The sequence below is a fragment of the Pholcus phalangioides genome, unplaced genomic scaffold (assembly GCF_987345545.1).
Source record: "Pholcus phalangioides strain wild (caught in Gottingen) unplaced genomic scaffold, Ppha-v1.0 ptg000020l_1, whole genome shotgun sequence".
Lineage (NCBI taxonomy): Eukaryota > Metazoa > Arthropoda > Arachnida > Araneae > Pholcidae > Pholcus > Pholcus phalangioides.
The window spans coordinates 4,386,188-4,402,941 of record NW_028301613.1 but is presented as its reverse complement, the minus strand read 5'-3'; the positions used below and the strand labels follow the sequence as shown (position 1 = coordinate 4,402,941).

At 35.3% G+C, this 16,754-nt stretch overlaps 1 protein-coding gene across 1 annotated transcript in view; it reads right to left on the bottom strand.

Moving 5' to 3' along the window:
* The window catches only part of LOC149070784 (ATP-dependent RNA helicase DHX33-like), a 42,993-nt gene that overhangs the window by 1,783 nt on the left and 24,456 nt on the right, over positions 1–16,754 (bottom strand). The window contains exons 11-21 of the mRNA XM_089248564.1: positions 16,211–16,308; positions 15,109–15,207; positions 13,728–13,802; positions 11,623–11,713; positions 10,910–10,978; positions 9,643–9,731; positions 9,420–9,486; positions 7,058–7,162; positions 4,594–4,727; positions 4,359–4,425; positions 1,658–1,767 (exon numbers count right to left, since the gene is read on the bottom strand). Coding sequence (XP_089104690.1) covers positions 1,658–1,767; positions 4,359–4,425; positions 4,594–4,727; positions 7,058–7,162; positions 9,420–9,486; positions 9,643–9,731; positions 10,910–10,978; positions 11,623–11,713; positions 13,728–13,802; positions 15,109–15,207; positions 16,211–16,308 — 1,004 coding nt within the window. The remainder of the gene's footprint in view (positions 1–1,657; positions 1,768–4,358; positions 4,426–4,593; positions 4,728–7,057; positions 7,163–9,419; positions 9,487–9,642; positions 9,732–10,909; positions 10,979–11,622; positions 11,714–13,727; positions 13,803–15,108; positions 15,208–16,210; positions 16,309–16,754) is intronic.

Genomic DNA, 16,754 nt, shown 5'->3' with positions numbered 1-16,754 from the left:
GGGAGGTAACATGACTTTGCTGTCCCAGAGTTTTGTAAAACTTAAGGATTTGCACCCTTTAATTTAGCCGCCCAAGAAATTATCCTTCCCCTCCCCCCTAATTCCGGCCCTGTGATCATGAAAGGTTTCTAAGCCTTTCCGTTGTTAGGGGCCCATGAGCACCTCCTTTACTCATGAAATTGGTGTTCATCTTTGGGTTTTAGGTGGTTAGTGGTTCAGAGTATGTAAAAAAAAAAAAGGAGGCAAAATTGTGCCTGTTTGTACAGGATAAATTGAAAGCATGATGTGAGCGACAAACAAAAAGAAACTATCACAGTTGGACGTTAAAAACAGGGCCGCAACTAGATGTTTGGTCACCCGCAGCAAGTGTGCATTTTGGTGCCCCCTTGTAATGTTGAAGGAGAGGTTTGAGAATAAAATTTGTGCCCCCCCCCCAAGTTGTGGTTCTGGTGTTAAGAAATTTGGGTACAGCCGTAAGTTTTGAAGTGAATACGTTTTTTGTGCCTTAAATTGAGTGATAAATAATGACATAATCAAATTGGTATAATCATATTTGTGTCTTTGGAATAGCTGATACCAATGTTGTCTATATGCATTGCGAATCTCTCAACATATAGAAGTAAAACAATTTCATTATGGAAGCTGGCCGCAAGTCTAGTGCCCAGACCAGAAAGGGTATTAAAACCAGAGGGGTATCATTGAATTTGTCTTAATGAGATCTGTCTGCAGATTATAAAAGCACTGATATAACCCAAAGAGTTCCTGAGATATGAGCGTTTGAATTATTTCATTACACAACTTTTTGCGAATTCACCCAATATTATCATCAGACGATTTAAAAGATTTATTTCCATCAAAAATGATGCAGCATGATTCGAATCGTTGGATTTGATGCCAATCACATTCACACATTTCATCTATGCTACACTGAACTGCAGCTGTGATTTACCGCTTATTAAGTTGGATTTTATGTAGGGGAGTCTAATTAGTCTTTCCCCCACTGAGTATATTATACTACAAGACGATATGTATGTACAGTTGACTTTTAAATCTTGAAATATACTTTGGAAGTTGATATCACTTTGCATTATCGATGAAACTACATGGGACACCAACGTTACTTCAAGAAATGGAAAAATTTTGACTGGACATACAAGGTTTGTTCAAAAAATACGTGACTATAATTATTTATCAATGACTAGCCCAAATATTTTGTAAAGTTGATTTCTCAATGGAAAATGTTTACCCTATACCCCTTAGTTTGGACCTGCTGAAAATCGGGAGACAGCTTACTTCATTAAAAAGATATGGCATTTTGAAAGGGGGTTTGGTGATTTTGAATTGCTGCTTAAAGGGTTAAACAAGCCTCATGCAATGCACTAAATATTAACACCATTTACAGTAATTTTTCTAAAATTTTACATTTATTTAGAAGATTAATTGTTTTCCTGTAAGCTATATATATACTCGTATGTTCGAAAACTTCAAAGAAAAATTTCCTATTTTTTCATTCCATGCTCGCAAAATATTACTACCACAAGCACAGAACCCATAAGTAATTTGTATGGAACTCATGATGTATGTCAAAATTTACGAGAGAGAGAGAGTGCTCATAGTTAACATTAATCTAAAAGATTTTGAACAACTCGTATCTCACCTCATGTAGCATCTCGACGTTTCTACCAAGTCTGTATAAATAACACAGAAGGGTCTTTCATGGAAGAGCACGGATGACGGATGAATGCGAACTTTGTGATTGCATCCCAGCTATATAACAACAACAATAGTACAAATGAGAAACTCCATTATCGATCAGTTTTTTTCAAAAACATTGAAAATAAAATGTAAAATATCTTGTAAAAGTTACAATTCATTTGCAGCGTTTTTTTTTTTTAATCAAAAATATTTTTCCCTCATTTGATTTTTGATGCCCCCCCCCCCTCTAAATGTACACGTGACTACGTTTTCACTGGAAATTATTAATACAGTAGAGCCTCAATAATCTAAGGTGGATGGGACCGTGGCCAAATTGGATTATCGAAAAACTCAAATTATCCGAAAAAATGCTTTAAATGTTGGTTTTACATTTTAAAAAAAAGACAAGCAAAAGCAGTACTATCATATACTTATTGTATTTTCTTGAATAAGATATAGATGCCATAGGATGTGTTTCAAAAAATGAAAAATGTAAAAAGGGCACGAAGATGAGAGATAGTGATCGAGGGGAGTTGGGGATGGGATTCATGGTGAACGACGCTGAGACACTGATAGCTTGCAACTGCCTTCTCAATGGTTTTATTTAAGCAATTAGAGAACAATGCCATAGTCCATCATTTTGAATGAAACGGTCAAACTGCTCCTTTTTTTTCAGTGACTCCCTCCCACAAAAGTCGAAATGAGCCACATTTATTCGGGGGGGGGGGGGTCCAATATTTTATTACAACAGTTACCAATTATAAGGGTGGGAGCTGCCTAGTCCCTTTGAAACTAAAAATAACTGCAATACATGCATACTATATAGTATTCCTGAGAAGAAGAAAAAATGAAGAATTTGGGTTCTTGGAGTAAAAACAAAAGAGAGTCTCAAGAAGAAAATTCAGAAATTTTCAGTGCCTCGGCTTTATCCAAAAACTCAAACTTTTGGGGCTTAAATTTTTGAGGCTCTGCTGTATAAGCATAGGGTTTACATGAATAAACTTCTAGAACAATTCATCAAGGAGTTTTCTAGAAATTCAGAAAAATCTTCAAAGTGTCCACTGACTTTTATGGTCCATTTACCATAATATATGTACATAGTTGTAAGTTGTTTTGTCATTTTTTTTATTTTTTAGAGCCCTAATTAGATTTTTAGAGCCTTAACTCAGACCATGCAATTATTATTTTTGTGCCGCTGTGCTAAACAAAATTTTTTTTTACAATTTTTCTCTGATTTTTGAAGCCAAATATTGCACTTAGACACATGGAATTTTCTTTGTTAGCCTCAAGAGAGACAGGGCAACAACTTTCTAATTGGGGGTTTTTTAGTACAGTGTGTCCATATAAACAGTTAATACAGTCAAACCTCGTTAGTGCATCACCCGGTTAACACGTCACTCCGCTTACCGGGCCACTTTTTGGAAGTCCCAATTGTCCTCAGGTAGGAATTGGCACAGCTATGGCTTACTCCGTTTAACGAGTCACTCTGCTTACCAAGTCATATTTTTGCTCTCCCAAGAGTGACTCATTAACGAGGTTTGACTGTATATATATATGTGCATATTTTTTGAATAATTATTGAACCCCTTGCAATATGAATGGTGAGTCCGAGTTCTACACATCATCTGGATACTGCGACAGTCAGTGGTGTGTATTCAAAGCAACAAACATGGAAAATTCCTTTATTCTACTTCAATGCAGAGCACCTTTAAATTAACATGCAAAACCGACAACCACTTTGCCCCATGAAGGTTAAAATCAAACTCTCTATAATGTCTTCGTCTCTCGATAAAACTTTATCCTCACGTGTCTCATGAATAAAAAGTACTACAGTACGTCCTTGTCAACAGCTTGCCTGATACAATAGTTTTTTAATTGGAAGAAATGCCTCTAGAATCAATGGTTTGCCAGTAAAATGCAGCAAAATTAGAAAAAGTATCCAAATATCGTGTACACCTCAGATATGCCATTCATGTTGCAAGCGGTTGTATAGTTATTGAAACAAAAAAATTTAACTTTTTATATGGACACAGTGCCTTAAAAAGCCCAATTAGAAAGTTGTTCCGTCTCTCCTGATGCCATAAAAAAAAATTCACGTTTCTAAGTGCAATGTTTCACTGAATATTTGAATTCATAAATCTGAGACAGTGTGGGAGAGGGAAAGATCCTAACTTCGTAGCGATTTTTTTTTAAATTCAAATATCTCAGTCTATATTGCACTTAGAAACAAGAATTTTTCCCCCTCAGAAGAGACAGGGCAACAACTTTCTAATTGGGTTTTCTAAGACAGGGCGTCCATATAAAAAGTTAATTTTTTTTTACTTCAACAACTGTAGAACCCCTTGCAATATAATGACTTGCCTGAGGTCTACACGTTATTTGATCACTTTTTCCGATTGGAAGTATGCCTCCAGGATCAACGGTTTGCCAGTAATTTGCAACAAGGGGGATTTGACTATGCACCCTGTATAAAAGTTTCTGGCCCGGGAAAGGCAGAAATACAACATATTTGAGCCTGCGAGCAGCAGAAATACAACACATCTGTCCTGTGGACTGAAAAGGTTGGGCACCCTTGGTCTGGCAACAATATGCTAATGATCATGTTATTTTTTTCCCTACAAGTCTAAAAAAGAAATGAAGCAAATAAAAGTATACAAGCCCACCTGTTTGTAAACCTTATTGGTCGTAAGTATAGCAGTATTCATAAACAGTCCCGTCAAGAAGCTTTTCCTAAATGAAACAAAACCCCCACCATTAATAAAAATGAAAATATATAACTTTGCTGTATAATTTCATAGATTGTTATAAATGATGTACTGGTTAATAAATCAGACAAGGGAAAAATTAGCAAAAAAGAAGTAAAGATTTCACTTCCATGGCAACCACACAAATAAATACCTTATACGCTCGGTGTCCTGGCCGCAAGAACAAGGAGATATCCCAACATATTGGCATATTTGGCTCAACTGCTGCCTTATGTCGTATGCTCTTTTCATGTTCCTGTGATTTATTTTGTGTGCCAAACACCATTCCTAAAGAATAACCAAAGGAAAAAGTTGTGGTCAGTCCTTAGGGGTGAGTGACAGGTGCGCTGGGCCCGTCACTCAGTGACAGAAATAAAATGAATATATAGTTGAACTTGGTTAATTAGAAGTTCAAGAAAACAGCAGAGAAGCTCAAACTATCCAATTCATAAATATAAAATAACTGTTTTTTCACTAAAAAATCAAAAACCTCTTAACTATATAAATGTATTGAACGCTACAGTATATACTTGTGTATAAGCCGACCCCCCCCCCCCCCGAATTCAAGACCACCAAAACTGCAGTAAATTGAAAACCCATGTATAAGCGCACCCCCAAAAATCAAGACATTTTAGAGGGGAAAAATCATATATTTTCATGCAATAAACGATTCGAACTTTCTAATTCATTTCTTCTGATTCTCCAAGCTCTACATAGAAAGTCAATACAGCGTGACATCTTTGTTTTCATCTTCAACTGTGCTGTCATCATCACATCGTCACTTTCAAAGAAAATGTCATTCGTCTACCACATTACTGATACACCACTCTTCAAAGGATTTGATGATGATTTCGGTGGAAACAGAATTCCCACACATCATGAATCCACTAGCTCACACCTAGGCCAATGCGAGATTTCTTTAAGGTACAGCTTTTTGTTGTTTCCTTCATCTTCAGAACTCATATTCATTCAATCCATAAATTCCTTAAATAAATAATCTTCAAAAGGCTTGTTGATGCTCACATCTAAAGGCTGTAAAATAGACGTTACTCCACAGCGTGTCAAAGCCAGATGCAGTTTTCGATCTTCAACACCTGCATTTTTTGTAACATTCGCATAGTTTCTGCAAGTGTTGGAATAAGGGACCCCTGTTGCTTTCTTAGATCTGTTCTTCCTCTTTATGAGAAGATTCAATGTGACTTTATTCGTTACTTCACCAATATCCGCATCCCAAAAGTGTACACCAGTTTTTTTCTCTCTAAAGTTGAACTAAAGGTATGAATCTTGTTTGGACATGTTGTACATTGATATTCCGAAATAAACTAAATGCTAGAGAGACATGAATCTCACACACATTTTACCAGAAAAGTAACTAGGAGATTGATTTCAGCTTTCCAGCTCTTAAACATTGCATCTACAAGAGAGAGAGAGACACACACACATACAAACTTTCGTATCTCCTGAGCAGCAGCAGCCTTTGCTTCTGCCATTGGCAGGTGTTAATAAAGTCTGATATGAAATTCCAGCTGCCCACAGAAAGGCAGAATCCAGTGTGTTGTGGGTAGAGGCACATTTATGATTTTATGCGCTGTGGGCTATACAAATTTTGCCGCCCTTCTCCCATTCTAGTCTGATTTTCTTGACTACTCTTTCCTTGAATTCGCCACCCTGTGCTATAACCTGCTTGGTCCCCTTCACTCATGCAAATACATTTGAGTTTCAGAGTCAATCTTTTGGTCACTCCCATGCTTACACACTCTAAGTCACTCTTTCAGTCATTCACATGCTTGCACATTGTTTCGGTCACTATATGTTTGCGCATGTTCTAGGTCATTCTTTTGATTGTTCACTAACATGATTCCCTGTTGGGTCACTCTTTTGATCATCTACACCTTTACATACTCTAAGTCACTTTTTGGTCATTCACATGCTTGCACTCGAGTGACCTGGTTACCTCGCTCTGTAGGTCATTCTTTTGGTCATTCACTTGTTTGTACATACTCTAGGTCACTCTTTTGGTCATTCACAAACTCGCACATGCTATAAGTCATTCACTGACCTGGTTCCTTCCTCTTCAGGTCATTCCTTTTGGTCACTCACATGCTTGCTCCCACTCCAAGTCATTCCTTTTGGTCACTCACATGCTTGCTCACACTCCAAGTCATTCTTTTGCTCACTCATGTGCTTGCAAACTCTCTAGGTCACTTTCTTAGTCACTCACTGACCTAGCGCCCGCCCGCCCCCCGGATGTTTAGGATAGGGGGACTTATTAAGGATTATCATAATTTTTTCTCCCTTCTCTCATTCTACTATTTTTCTTGGCTAATCATTCCTCAAACTTGCCACCCCCCTCTGAACTTACCACCTTAGACTATAGCCCGCTAAGCTCCCTTGTAAATATACCGCTGGTTGTGGGACTGATAACGAAAGCATTGCTTCTCACAGCCACAACAAAAGTTCATTCACAAGGAGTCTTCTGGACTACGGAATATTCTACTGAGCTATGGGAAAAGCATTTAAAGTCATTTAGCAAAAGATCTGGTAGCCTAAATATTGAGCAGAGGTTAGACTGCATTTGTGATGTGCATTTATTTCTGATGAATGAAGAATAAGCTTACCCGAGAAAATTTCACAGATTTTGCTGCTTTGTATACATTCAGAAGTGTCACATGATCACCTTTGCAACTGTTAAACTTGTGCCTCACTGTTTTGTACAGGTTCCGCTTTGGGAAAAAAAACCAACAGAAGATTATCATGCACAATTATTTTAGGATTAAAAGAAAATGGCAATAATGCTTCAGAATGATACAGTTAACGGACAAAAATGTTTATTATGGAGAGGTTCCACTGTAGTACAGTGAAACTTCCATACACTAAGAAAACCTGTTTTGAACAAAATCAAAATACAGCCTCATCAATGATTAGTGCTTTGATGTGCACTTTTATAAATCAGATAATTGTCTTTAAATGGAATATTATTTTGGTCTCTTGCCGTTTCATACAGTTTCTACTACATCAATATCATCTGTGAAGATAATCTAGTACACAACGGTATTACTTCTTGGTCTGGAAGGTTTTGCATTGTTAAATATCTATTAAATAAATTCTATTCGTAATGTATAAATTTCTCATGATGACACCGTATTCCCCTGCATTAGTTAGCATGCCGTCAAAATCGGGAGATATCAGCTTTTTGAATGTTGGAGTCTGGTCCATTCCTGGCATGCTGGGAAAAATGAGATTCCCTGAGAATCACATGATACAAGAAAAGACTGATATCACTTTACATTAAAATAATGGTTTTCCCTGTAGCAAATGTGTTTTGTCTTTAAATTTAATAATGAAAATTAAGCATTTACTTATCGCTCTAAACTAATTATCACCCGCCTAATACTAAATACAGTGTTTTGCACATGTTTTTTTTGTTTTTTTTGTATTTTCACATATTCAGCAATTGAAGAAATATGCAGCATTATAATATCATGTTCAATGTAATTTTTTGCTCTGCTTATTCAAATTTCAAACACATGATCAAATAATTCTGAAATACCTCTTGAAGTCTACTAATTTTTCTATTTAGTTCATCTAATCTATGAGAATGAAAATGCTTGGTATCCAAAATTTGCAATAAACCAAAATTTATGGAAAAACAAGGATTATGCAAGGGCAAAACCTGAAATCTGAACTGTCTCCAACATAATTCGTAAAGCAGAAAAGATTCTCAAATGCTGAGAACAGATGAAGTTCGAATCAGTCAATTCAATTGATTCTTAGATTCCTATATTTAAAAATGCTTCTGAATCTGCAACTCGAATTGCCCGGCATGCCAGAAAGTGCAGGTATTCATGGCATACTGCTCTTCCATGCTGTTTCCTGGCATGCCAGCTAATGCGGGGGGTGGGGGGGGGGGGAATACTGTAACTTTTTTCCAGTCCCTTGGAAATTATTATACATTCAAACTCACTTCTAATGAACGCAGATATTAAGAATTTTCCCATTTCCCGTGAATTTCCTAGTTTTTAATTTTGTATTGCTTATCTATGCTTATGAAGTCAGTGTGGATATAATAAAGTTGAAGTATAAGTAAGCTTTCCAGATGTCCTCCTTTTTTATGTCACTTCAAGCATCCTCTTTTGTTTCAGAAAATTCACCTTTTGGTCCTCTTTTTCAGGTTTCCGGAATTATTTTTCTTTCTTATGGGGAATTTTTTTTTTTCACTCTGAATACAGCATATCTGTTGTTTTACCCTCATCTTCCCTTTCACATCGACGACCAATTGCCATCAAAATTCCCGAAATACAGGAACTCAAGTTGCCCTCAACTAGGGCAGATGCTATTTTGACCATGGCTCAGGATAATATGAAAAAGACAGTCCATAAAAACCGCTGTGGAAGAACCGCAACATCCATTTTAAGCATACCATTGTATGCTCACCAGCAGATAACACCTAATAGTGAAGTGGGGAGGAAGGGTGGTGTTGCCTCTTTCATTAACAAATGAAGAAAATGGGATGCAAACAATACTCAGTGCTGATTCCTATGGTGAAATCGCCTCTGGTAAAAAAAACCACACTTTTTAAAGAAACAAAAACCTTCTGAGGGTAAAGAAAGAAAACCTCTCGCCTTGCTACAGACAAAGTAATGAAACTGACCAGACTGTGTGAATGATTCATTAAAAAGCAAAGGGAAACTGATAATTTTTTTTTCCAAAAGTTCTGTTTTAGTTGGGAAATATTGTGGCGGCGGTATTATTATTATTATTATTTTTGTTAGTATAGTAGCATCATCTTTTGTAATAGGAAAAGTGACATTGCGAAGGGTGCACACATACAAGCATCCTCCTTCCTCAGTTTTTGAATCTGGTAACCCTATGTATAAGAAATATTTCAACGGGTTTTTTTTCTGATTTTGGTCAGACTGCATAAAAATTTCACTGTGTTATAAAAATATACCAGAAATTCTTTTTTTTTTTCTCCCTTACCTGATTGGAAACGGGCAAAAAGATAGCATCTACTGATAGAAGAGAGATAATTGAAAGAACTTCGTCTCTAGAAATTGAGAAATACAAAATAAATATCTTAAAAAATTTAAACTTCTATAGTTACAACAATTCATGAAAGAAATTAAGAACATATTTTATTTGAAATGCTTTCTAATAAGAAGAAATTACTGCTTTCATGCTTTAAAAAAAGAGAGAGACTTACACGCATTTATACTTTTGAGATGAAATGATTATTTTTGAAAACCGGGGATCCAATGGGAAATGGGAAATTGTTTTTCCGATCTCTGTGAGCTGTAGAAGAAACAATTAGATAAAAAATTACATGCATATTAGGGGAATTCGGTTAAATAGAGAAGCATTAGATAGCCCAGCGAATATGAAATTTATGCAGTAGAGCCTCGATAATCTGAGGTGGATGGGACCAAGGCCACTTCGAATTATCAAAAAACTCAAATTATCTCAAAAACAATAAAAAATGCTTTAAATGTTGGTTTTATTTTAAAAAAAGACAAGCAAAAAAGCAGTATTAGCATTACACACTTACTGTATTTTTAATCTTGATAAGATATAAATGCCATATGATGTGTTTCAAAAAATGAAGAATGTAAAAAAAGGCTACAAAGATGAGAGATAGTTGAGAAGATGTGGGGATTGAATCAATGGTGAACAAGGCTAAGACACTAATAGCTTTCAACTGTCTTTCCAATGATTTTACCTAAGCAATTAGGAGACAATGCAGCAACGTCCACTGTTATGAAGAAAACAGTCAAACCTGTTCCTCTTTTTTCTACTCCCCCTCCTCCTGAAAGTTAAAATTGTCTACGGTCATACAAGGGAGTCTAATATGTTATTATCCACCAATTATACCCATTATAGAAGGCTGGATACTGCCAAGTTCCTTTCAAACTGAAATTACTGTATAATGCATACATACTACATAGTACTACTGGGGAAAAATATTTAAAAAAGTTGCATTCTTTTGGGAGAAAAAAAACAAAGAAAAGATAGTCTCAAGAAGGAAATTCAAAAATTTTTTGTGGCTCAGATTATCTGGGAACTCAAACTCTCGAGGCTCTGATTTTCGAGACTCTACTGTACTATAATAATACTATACAAAATGTATACTATAATAATGCACTAGGAAAGTTTTCTGAAAAGCTTGGGACAACCCCTCACATCTCACAAGTCAACTTTAAAATGTTTTCAAAACTTTTATCTGCAATTCAGAATTCTCTCTGAGAATCGACCAGACATTTTATGCATAGGGTTTGAAAAAGCTTGTTTGATGGTACCGAAAATTTTTTTGTAGAAAAAATGGTAAGGATATGCAAACAGTAATACACATTTTCTACCTCTCACACGTCATTTATTTAATTATAATTCCACCTTTACCACCTTTAAGAAGCACTTCACATAATTTACAAAAGGATTCAAACTTGAAAAATAGGATGTGTAAATGTGTAATTTACCTTCAAATCCCCCTCTTCTCCTTCGACGGCACCAAGCAATTTCAACTGCTCAACAGCAGCAGAAATATTCTGTAATGAAAAGAGATAACCATTATATATTAAATGCAAAATTCTGCCCCCCCCCCCCAGGGCAGCTTTTCTTGTAAAAATCAGTTAGATCTACTTGTGACAGGAAACAAAAAAGAATATTTAAAAAATATACATCAAATTTTCGCACACAAAGTTCTTCTGCTTTCCTTCTGCCTAGTTGCTCTCCAGACAGCATAAGATCGCTATTCTGAGCATTAGCGAATGGTAATATCAATGGGACTTGACTAATGCTGTTCAATCATACATGCATCATGTACACGTTCCTTTGCAGAATTTTTAATGAATTGGTACATGCTGGAATGTGTGTTTTGAGTATGTATCGCCCTAACATATTTATCGTGTCAGAATTATGCTTGTTTGATGTTCTGCTGGTGCTGTCATCTGTCTTCCATATTTTGAAGTAAAGATGATATATGCTTGGATCCTCATGTTATGAAAGTATCATGTTCGACCTCTGCATGCTCTCTGTGGAGAGGCTTTTTTTAAATGGGAGATCGGCAAATGAGACTGGATTGTGCTATGTCAAATTGTGCATGCATAGAATACTTCTGTGACTCTCTTTAACTTTGTTTTGAGCGAGCCAAAACTGAAACTCATAAGTATCAACAAAAAACTATAATGACCTCATCTGATGGCTTGTCCATGAAATCAAAGTCTACAATGTTTGTGATGCCTATTGCCACAATCTGAAGAATGACACTGGCCAGACTACACCTGAAATTCAGAAAAAACAACTTTAACACTTGTCCACGAATGTCAATATACATTATGGTATATAAAATGCCTAATTAGTAGCATACTGTGACAAGAATTTGAAAAACTACAAAAATAATGGATTTTTGTGAACTAATGATATTTAGTGATTAATGGTTAGTGCAGGGGTTCTCAACCTCTGCTCCATGTGCACTTCTCAGAGCCTCCTCAGTCATTCCAGGATAATAAAATAAATCATTAAATTTGATAAATAAGTACATAAAAAAGAAGCCTATGGGGCCTCTTTTTTCTGCATCTGCTAACAAATATGGATTCAACTAATGAACATTTTTGTTGATAATAATACATGTACTAACATAAAATAGTGCATCATGAGCTGAATTTTCACACCAATCACCATCAGTATTACAATAAAACTTTGATTAACCGTTACTCGTTTAACCATCAGTTTCTGTTATCCGTCATCATCGGAAGAAAACAAAATAAGATACGGAAAAAACAGCCCCAGGTTTTAAGGTCCAAAAAGATTAGATCACTGCTACGGTCCATGCAAATGCCACCGGCAATCATAGATTACAACCGCTTGTAATTGGTAAATCCAAAACACCACATGCTTTCAAAAATTTAAATATGAATGCATTGCCTGTGAACTATTAGCTCCATAAAAGTAGAGATACAACATAAAAGATGCTATTTTAAATGTCGCCACTGGCAGGGCTGATGATCGTACTGAAATTTATATTGACCGTTTTGTGTAAAATGAAATACAATATGTATGTATTATTCACTTTTAAAGGATTTTATTTTTCATTTTCGTCCCAAGCTCACAGTGAAATCACGTCACTGTACATATGTATTAGGAGATTTCTGTTATCCATCACAGCCCTGGTCTGGACAGTTAATTGAAGTTTTACTGTATTGTCACTAGAGCCTGATCAACTAATGTCCTCCTCTGAATCTTTTTTTCCAGATGTACCTACACTTCTCTGTCTGAAATTCTTAGAACCACCCAATCTTTCATTTAAAATTAGAGATTTATCTAAGAAAATGAATTGAAAAAAAAAAGAAAGCCTATAAAATCAATAGGTTTTCTTTCCAGGTTAACAGGAGATAAGTGTTGTTTCTCTATGCCGGGAATCGAACCCAGGACCTCTTGCATAACGAGCAAGTGTACTTACTACTATACCACAGAAAGAAGAGGTCCGCAGAACGAGGAAAAATATTGTCGTAAATGGGGATTATCTTATCAAGAAGCAGCAGTTTAACATTATAGTTTAAGCATTTTCAAACAAGACTTGGAAAAATCTCGCTGTAGTGGGAATTTATCATTGCAGCGAGGTTTCACTGTAATCAATTTTGTAAATTTATTCCAATTTTTTTTTTTCTACAGTACATTGCTTCAAAAATAAGCTACGTGAAATAGCAAAGCTAGCTAACTTACATGTATTTTTGGTGTGAATTAACCCCACAATCATATATTTCACATTAATTGAATTTCAAACAAAATAAAAAGAGAAAACTGCATCGCTGCAAATATATATTCTCCCACCCCCACAAAATTACAAATATATACACACAGTGCTACAAATACTTGAAGCTATATTAATTGCTCCTTAAAATGAACATGCGTTCATATAATTTTTTTATAATTAAAAGTTTACAACAAAAAAAATCTGAAGGCAACGATTCTCCGATTTCGAAATTAATGTAAGTGAGAGTAAATTTGTTAATGAGTTTGCCACACAATCTGGTACTAACTTGTGTAGCAAAGTTCGCTCAAACACTGTTTGTAATCTGGACAGGTAACAATGTTTACAGAATGTTGCGAAACAAAATTGTTTGGCAACATTTTTTACAGCGTGGACTAGACTTAAGAATAAAACTAGAGCATTCTGTTTGTTTAAACCGATCTGTCTGTTTTAGCCAATGCAGAATGCTTACACGACGTTATGTTTATTACAACACAGAATGTTTAGACAACATAAGGCAACTTTATAAAGAAAAATAGAAGTACCTTTTGATTTCGGGAATAGGAAAATCTTTCAAACTCTCAAATAGCTCTGCTGTGTATATTCTGTAACATGTGCCTCTGCAAGAATGAAAATAGGTATAGGGTTATTATATATATAATTTCTATTGCAAACCGAAAGGGTTTTAATTATTAACCCATTAATTGCCAATTTTTTTTTTTTTTTTTTAAATTTTTGGCCGGATATAATATATATATATGCACAAAAAAGTTGTAAATGTAAAGCACGTAAAATTCCAAAATCCCCAAATGGGGATCGTGGCAGCTAATGGGTTAACGGTCTGGTACTCTGAGTAGTGTTTCTCAAAAACTGATAATCTGAATACAGCCAGATTTTTAGGATATCTTAATGAGACTGTGGGAGAGAGATTTGTGAAAAAAAAAGTTAAATTTTCAACTACCAGATGAAAAAAGTGGCGCTTTTTATTGAATTTCCCCCCCCCCCCCATGGACCATATAGCATACATACAAACTTTCAATGGAATACGTCCTCCGAAATGGGCACTACATTAGGTCGGAGAAGTGTCAGTATATTCACTGGTGCTATATAGGTCTGAGCAGTGTCAGTGTACTGAAACTACTCGGAACTATGTAGCACCAATTCTGGAGGACGTATTCCATTGAAATTTGATATATATATTCTGTATGGACTATGGTAAAATACAAAATGCAATAAAAAAGCACAATTTTTTCACCTGGTGGTCAAAAATTGAACTTTCTTTTAAAATTTCATAAATTTCTCTCCCATGGTCTCACTGAGATATCCTAAATGTTTGTTTGTATTCAGATAAGCAGTTTTTGAGAGAAACTATTCAGAGTACCGGACCTTTAATCATAATCACCCTGTATATTCATTCATAATGCGGACAGTTCTTTTCGCCTGAAACTTCAAACATTTTGAGGTCTGAAAGGAAGGAGCAGTACTGAATATTATTGAGTTTTTACATGTTCTTTTAACATCTTATTTGCTTTCATTAGCATCGTCATTTTCATCGGTAGGAGAATTTCTGACTTTGTCAATGATTATCGCTTTCACAAAAATGCCTCTCGTCTCTCAACATTTTAACAGAAAGTAAAAAAAAAATGATTTAATTAATAATTTTTATAATTTTGTTTTCAACGAAAGATTGACATAACCTACGATTGCCTGGAATCAAGAAAAATGATGAAAAGGATACAAATCTATAGAAAAGAAATGTATAACCGTTTTTTTCCCTCAACACTAAAAGAAATAGGATCGCTAACAAAAACTATGGTTATCAGGGAGTTCTGGATGAACAAGATTCTACTATTCTATCCTTCACACATAGGCCTAAATGTTGCCTATATTTATTTATTCAATAATGACAAAAACTTAATAACTTACGCAGTCTCTCGTCCGGCTCTACCAGCTCTCTGCTCAGCTTGAGCTTTTGATATTCTTTCGACTTTAAGCATATCCAAGCCACCAACAGCACTATATGTTCTGATGAAACAATCACAAAATACAAGTTAAGGAATACAAAGGAAAACTACTTTTGCAAAACAAAACCTACGGAGTAGGCTGTGCTAAAAATTAATAACCTCATATACCAAAAAAATAAAAAAATTCAAGGACGGTGTGAAAACTGTGCTGCGCTGATTGTTTTTTTACTGCACATATTGAAATAGATCAAGACAACAACTTTTGAAAATAAAATACAGAGTGGGTTATAAATAAACGGACACTACTCATATGTAGCACCCATTTTGATGAAACTTGATATATAGGATATATGGACTGTGGGGGGAAAAAAGATCCAAAAAAAAATTACTTTGGTTTTTGGCCACTAGGTGAGAAAAGTGGCACTTTTTTATTGCAGTTTTTCCTATGGTCCAAATAACATATGTACTAAGTTTCAATGAAATATGTCCACCACAACCAGCGCTACATAGGTTCGAGTAGTGTCAGTATAATTAAACAGACACTACTCTGTAATGTTCGCTGTGATGGGCGTATTTCATTGAAACTTGGTACGTACATTATTTGGACTATGGGAAAAAAAGATAACTGCAATAAAAAAAGTGCCATTTTTTTCACCTGGTAGTCAAAAATTGAACTATTTTTTCAACTGAATCCCCCCCCCCCCCCGGTCCATATATCCATAGGCCTATTCAAAATTTCATCAAAATACTTCCATCAGAATGGGCATTACATACGTTTGAGTCATGTCAGTTTATTTATAACCAGCCCTGTATATCACAAATTTTTTAATGGGTAAAGAATCTCAAGGTTTGACTTCATTTTCTTCACATAAAATATTTTTGATGAGAATCATAAATTTCAGACAATTCCAATAGCTCAATCAACGCGTGATTCCTACGAAATATTACTCAGCAGTTCGTAACCACATTTGTGACAAATAAAAAACCAAAGTGAAATAATAGATGAATCAAACCCGATGGAAGTAAGAGTGCAAATCATTTCTGTTGTTCATAGCAACACTTACCTGCATTTTACCATTCCGCTGTCAATCACAAACTTTATGTTGGGAATTGTTATTGATGTTTCAGCAATATTGGTTGAAAAAATCACTTTTCTCATACCCTAAAACACAGACAAGTTCATAAACATAGATCCGAGAGGAAGCTTTTAAAAAAAGCAGAAAAAAATTTGAACATAATGTTTTCAATAATTTAAAGCAAATAAAACTTTTCATATCAAAGATATGCCATGTCTGCTCGTCAAAAGTAAGGGTCAACTGGTCATTAAGAAGAAGGGAGAAACAATGTATTACTTATGGTCACCATGTATGGATAATCTATTGCGATTTTTGTCCAGCAATGAACATCACAGTTCCTTATAATGTTGGTTGTGGTAGAATCAAATTCATCATAATTTTCTGTACACAAACAGCTCGGGTGTTTGTGTACACAGGAGGAAAAAAAAGTATTCATAGAAACACTTCACAGTTTTTTCACATGCCGTAGCTTCGTATAAACCACAACCAATTTTTACTCAAGAACTAAAAAAAAAACTATCACAAATTTGAA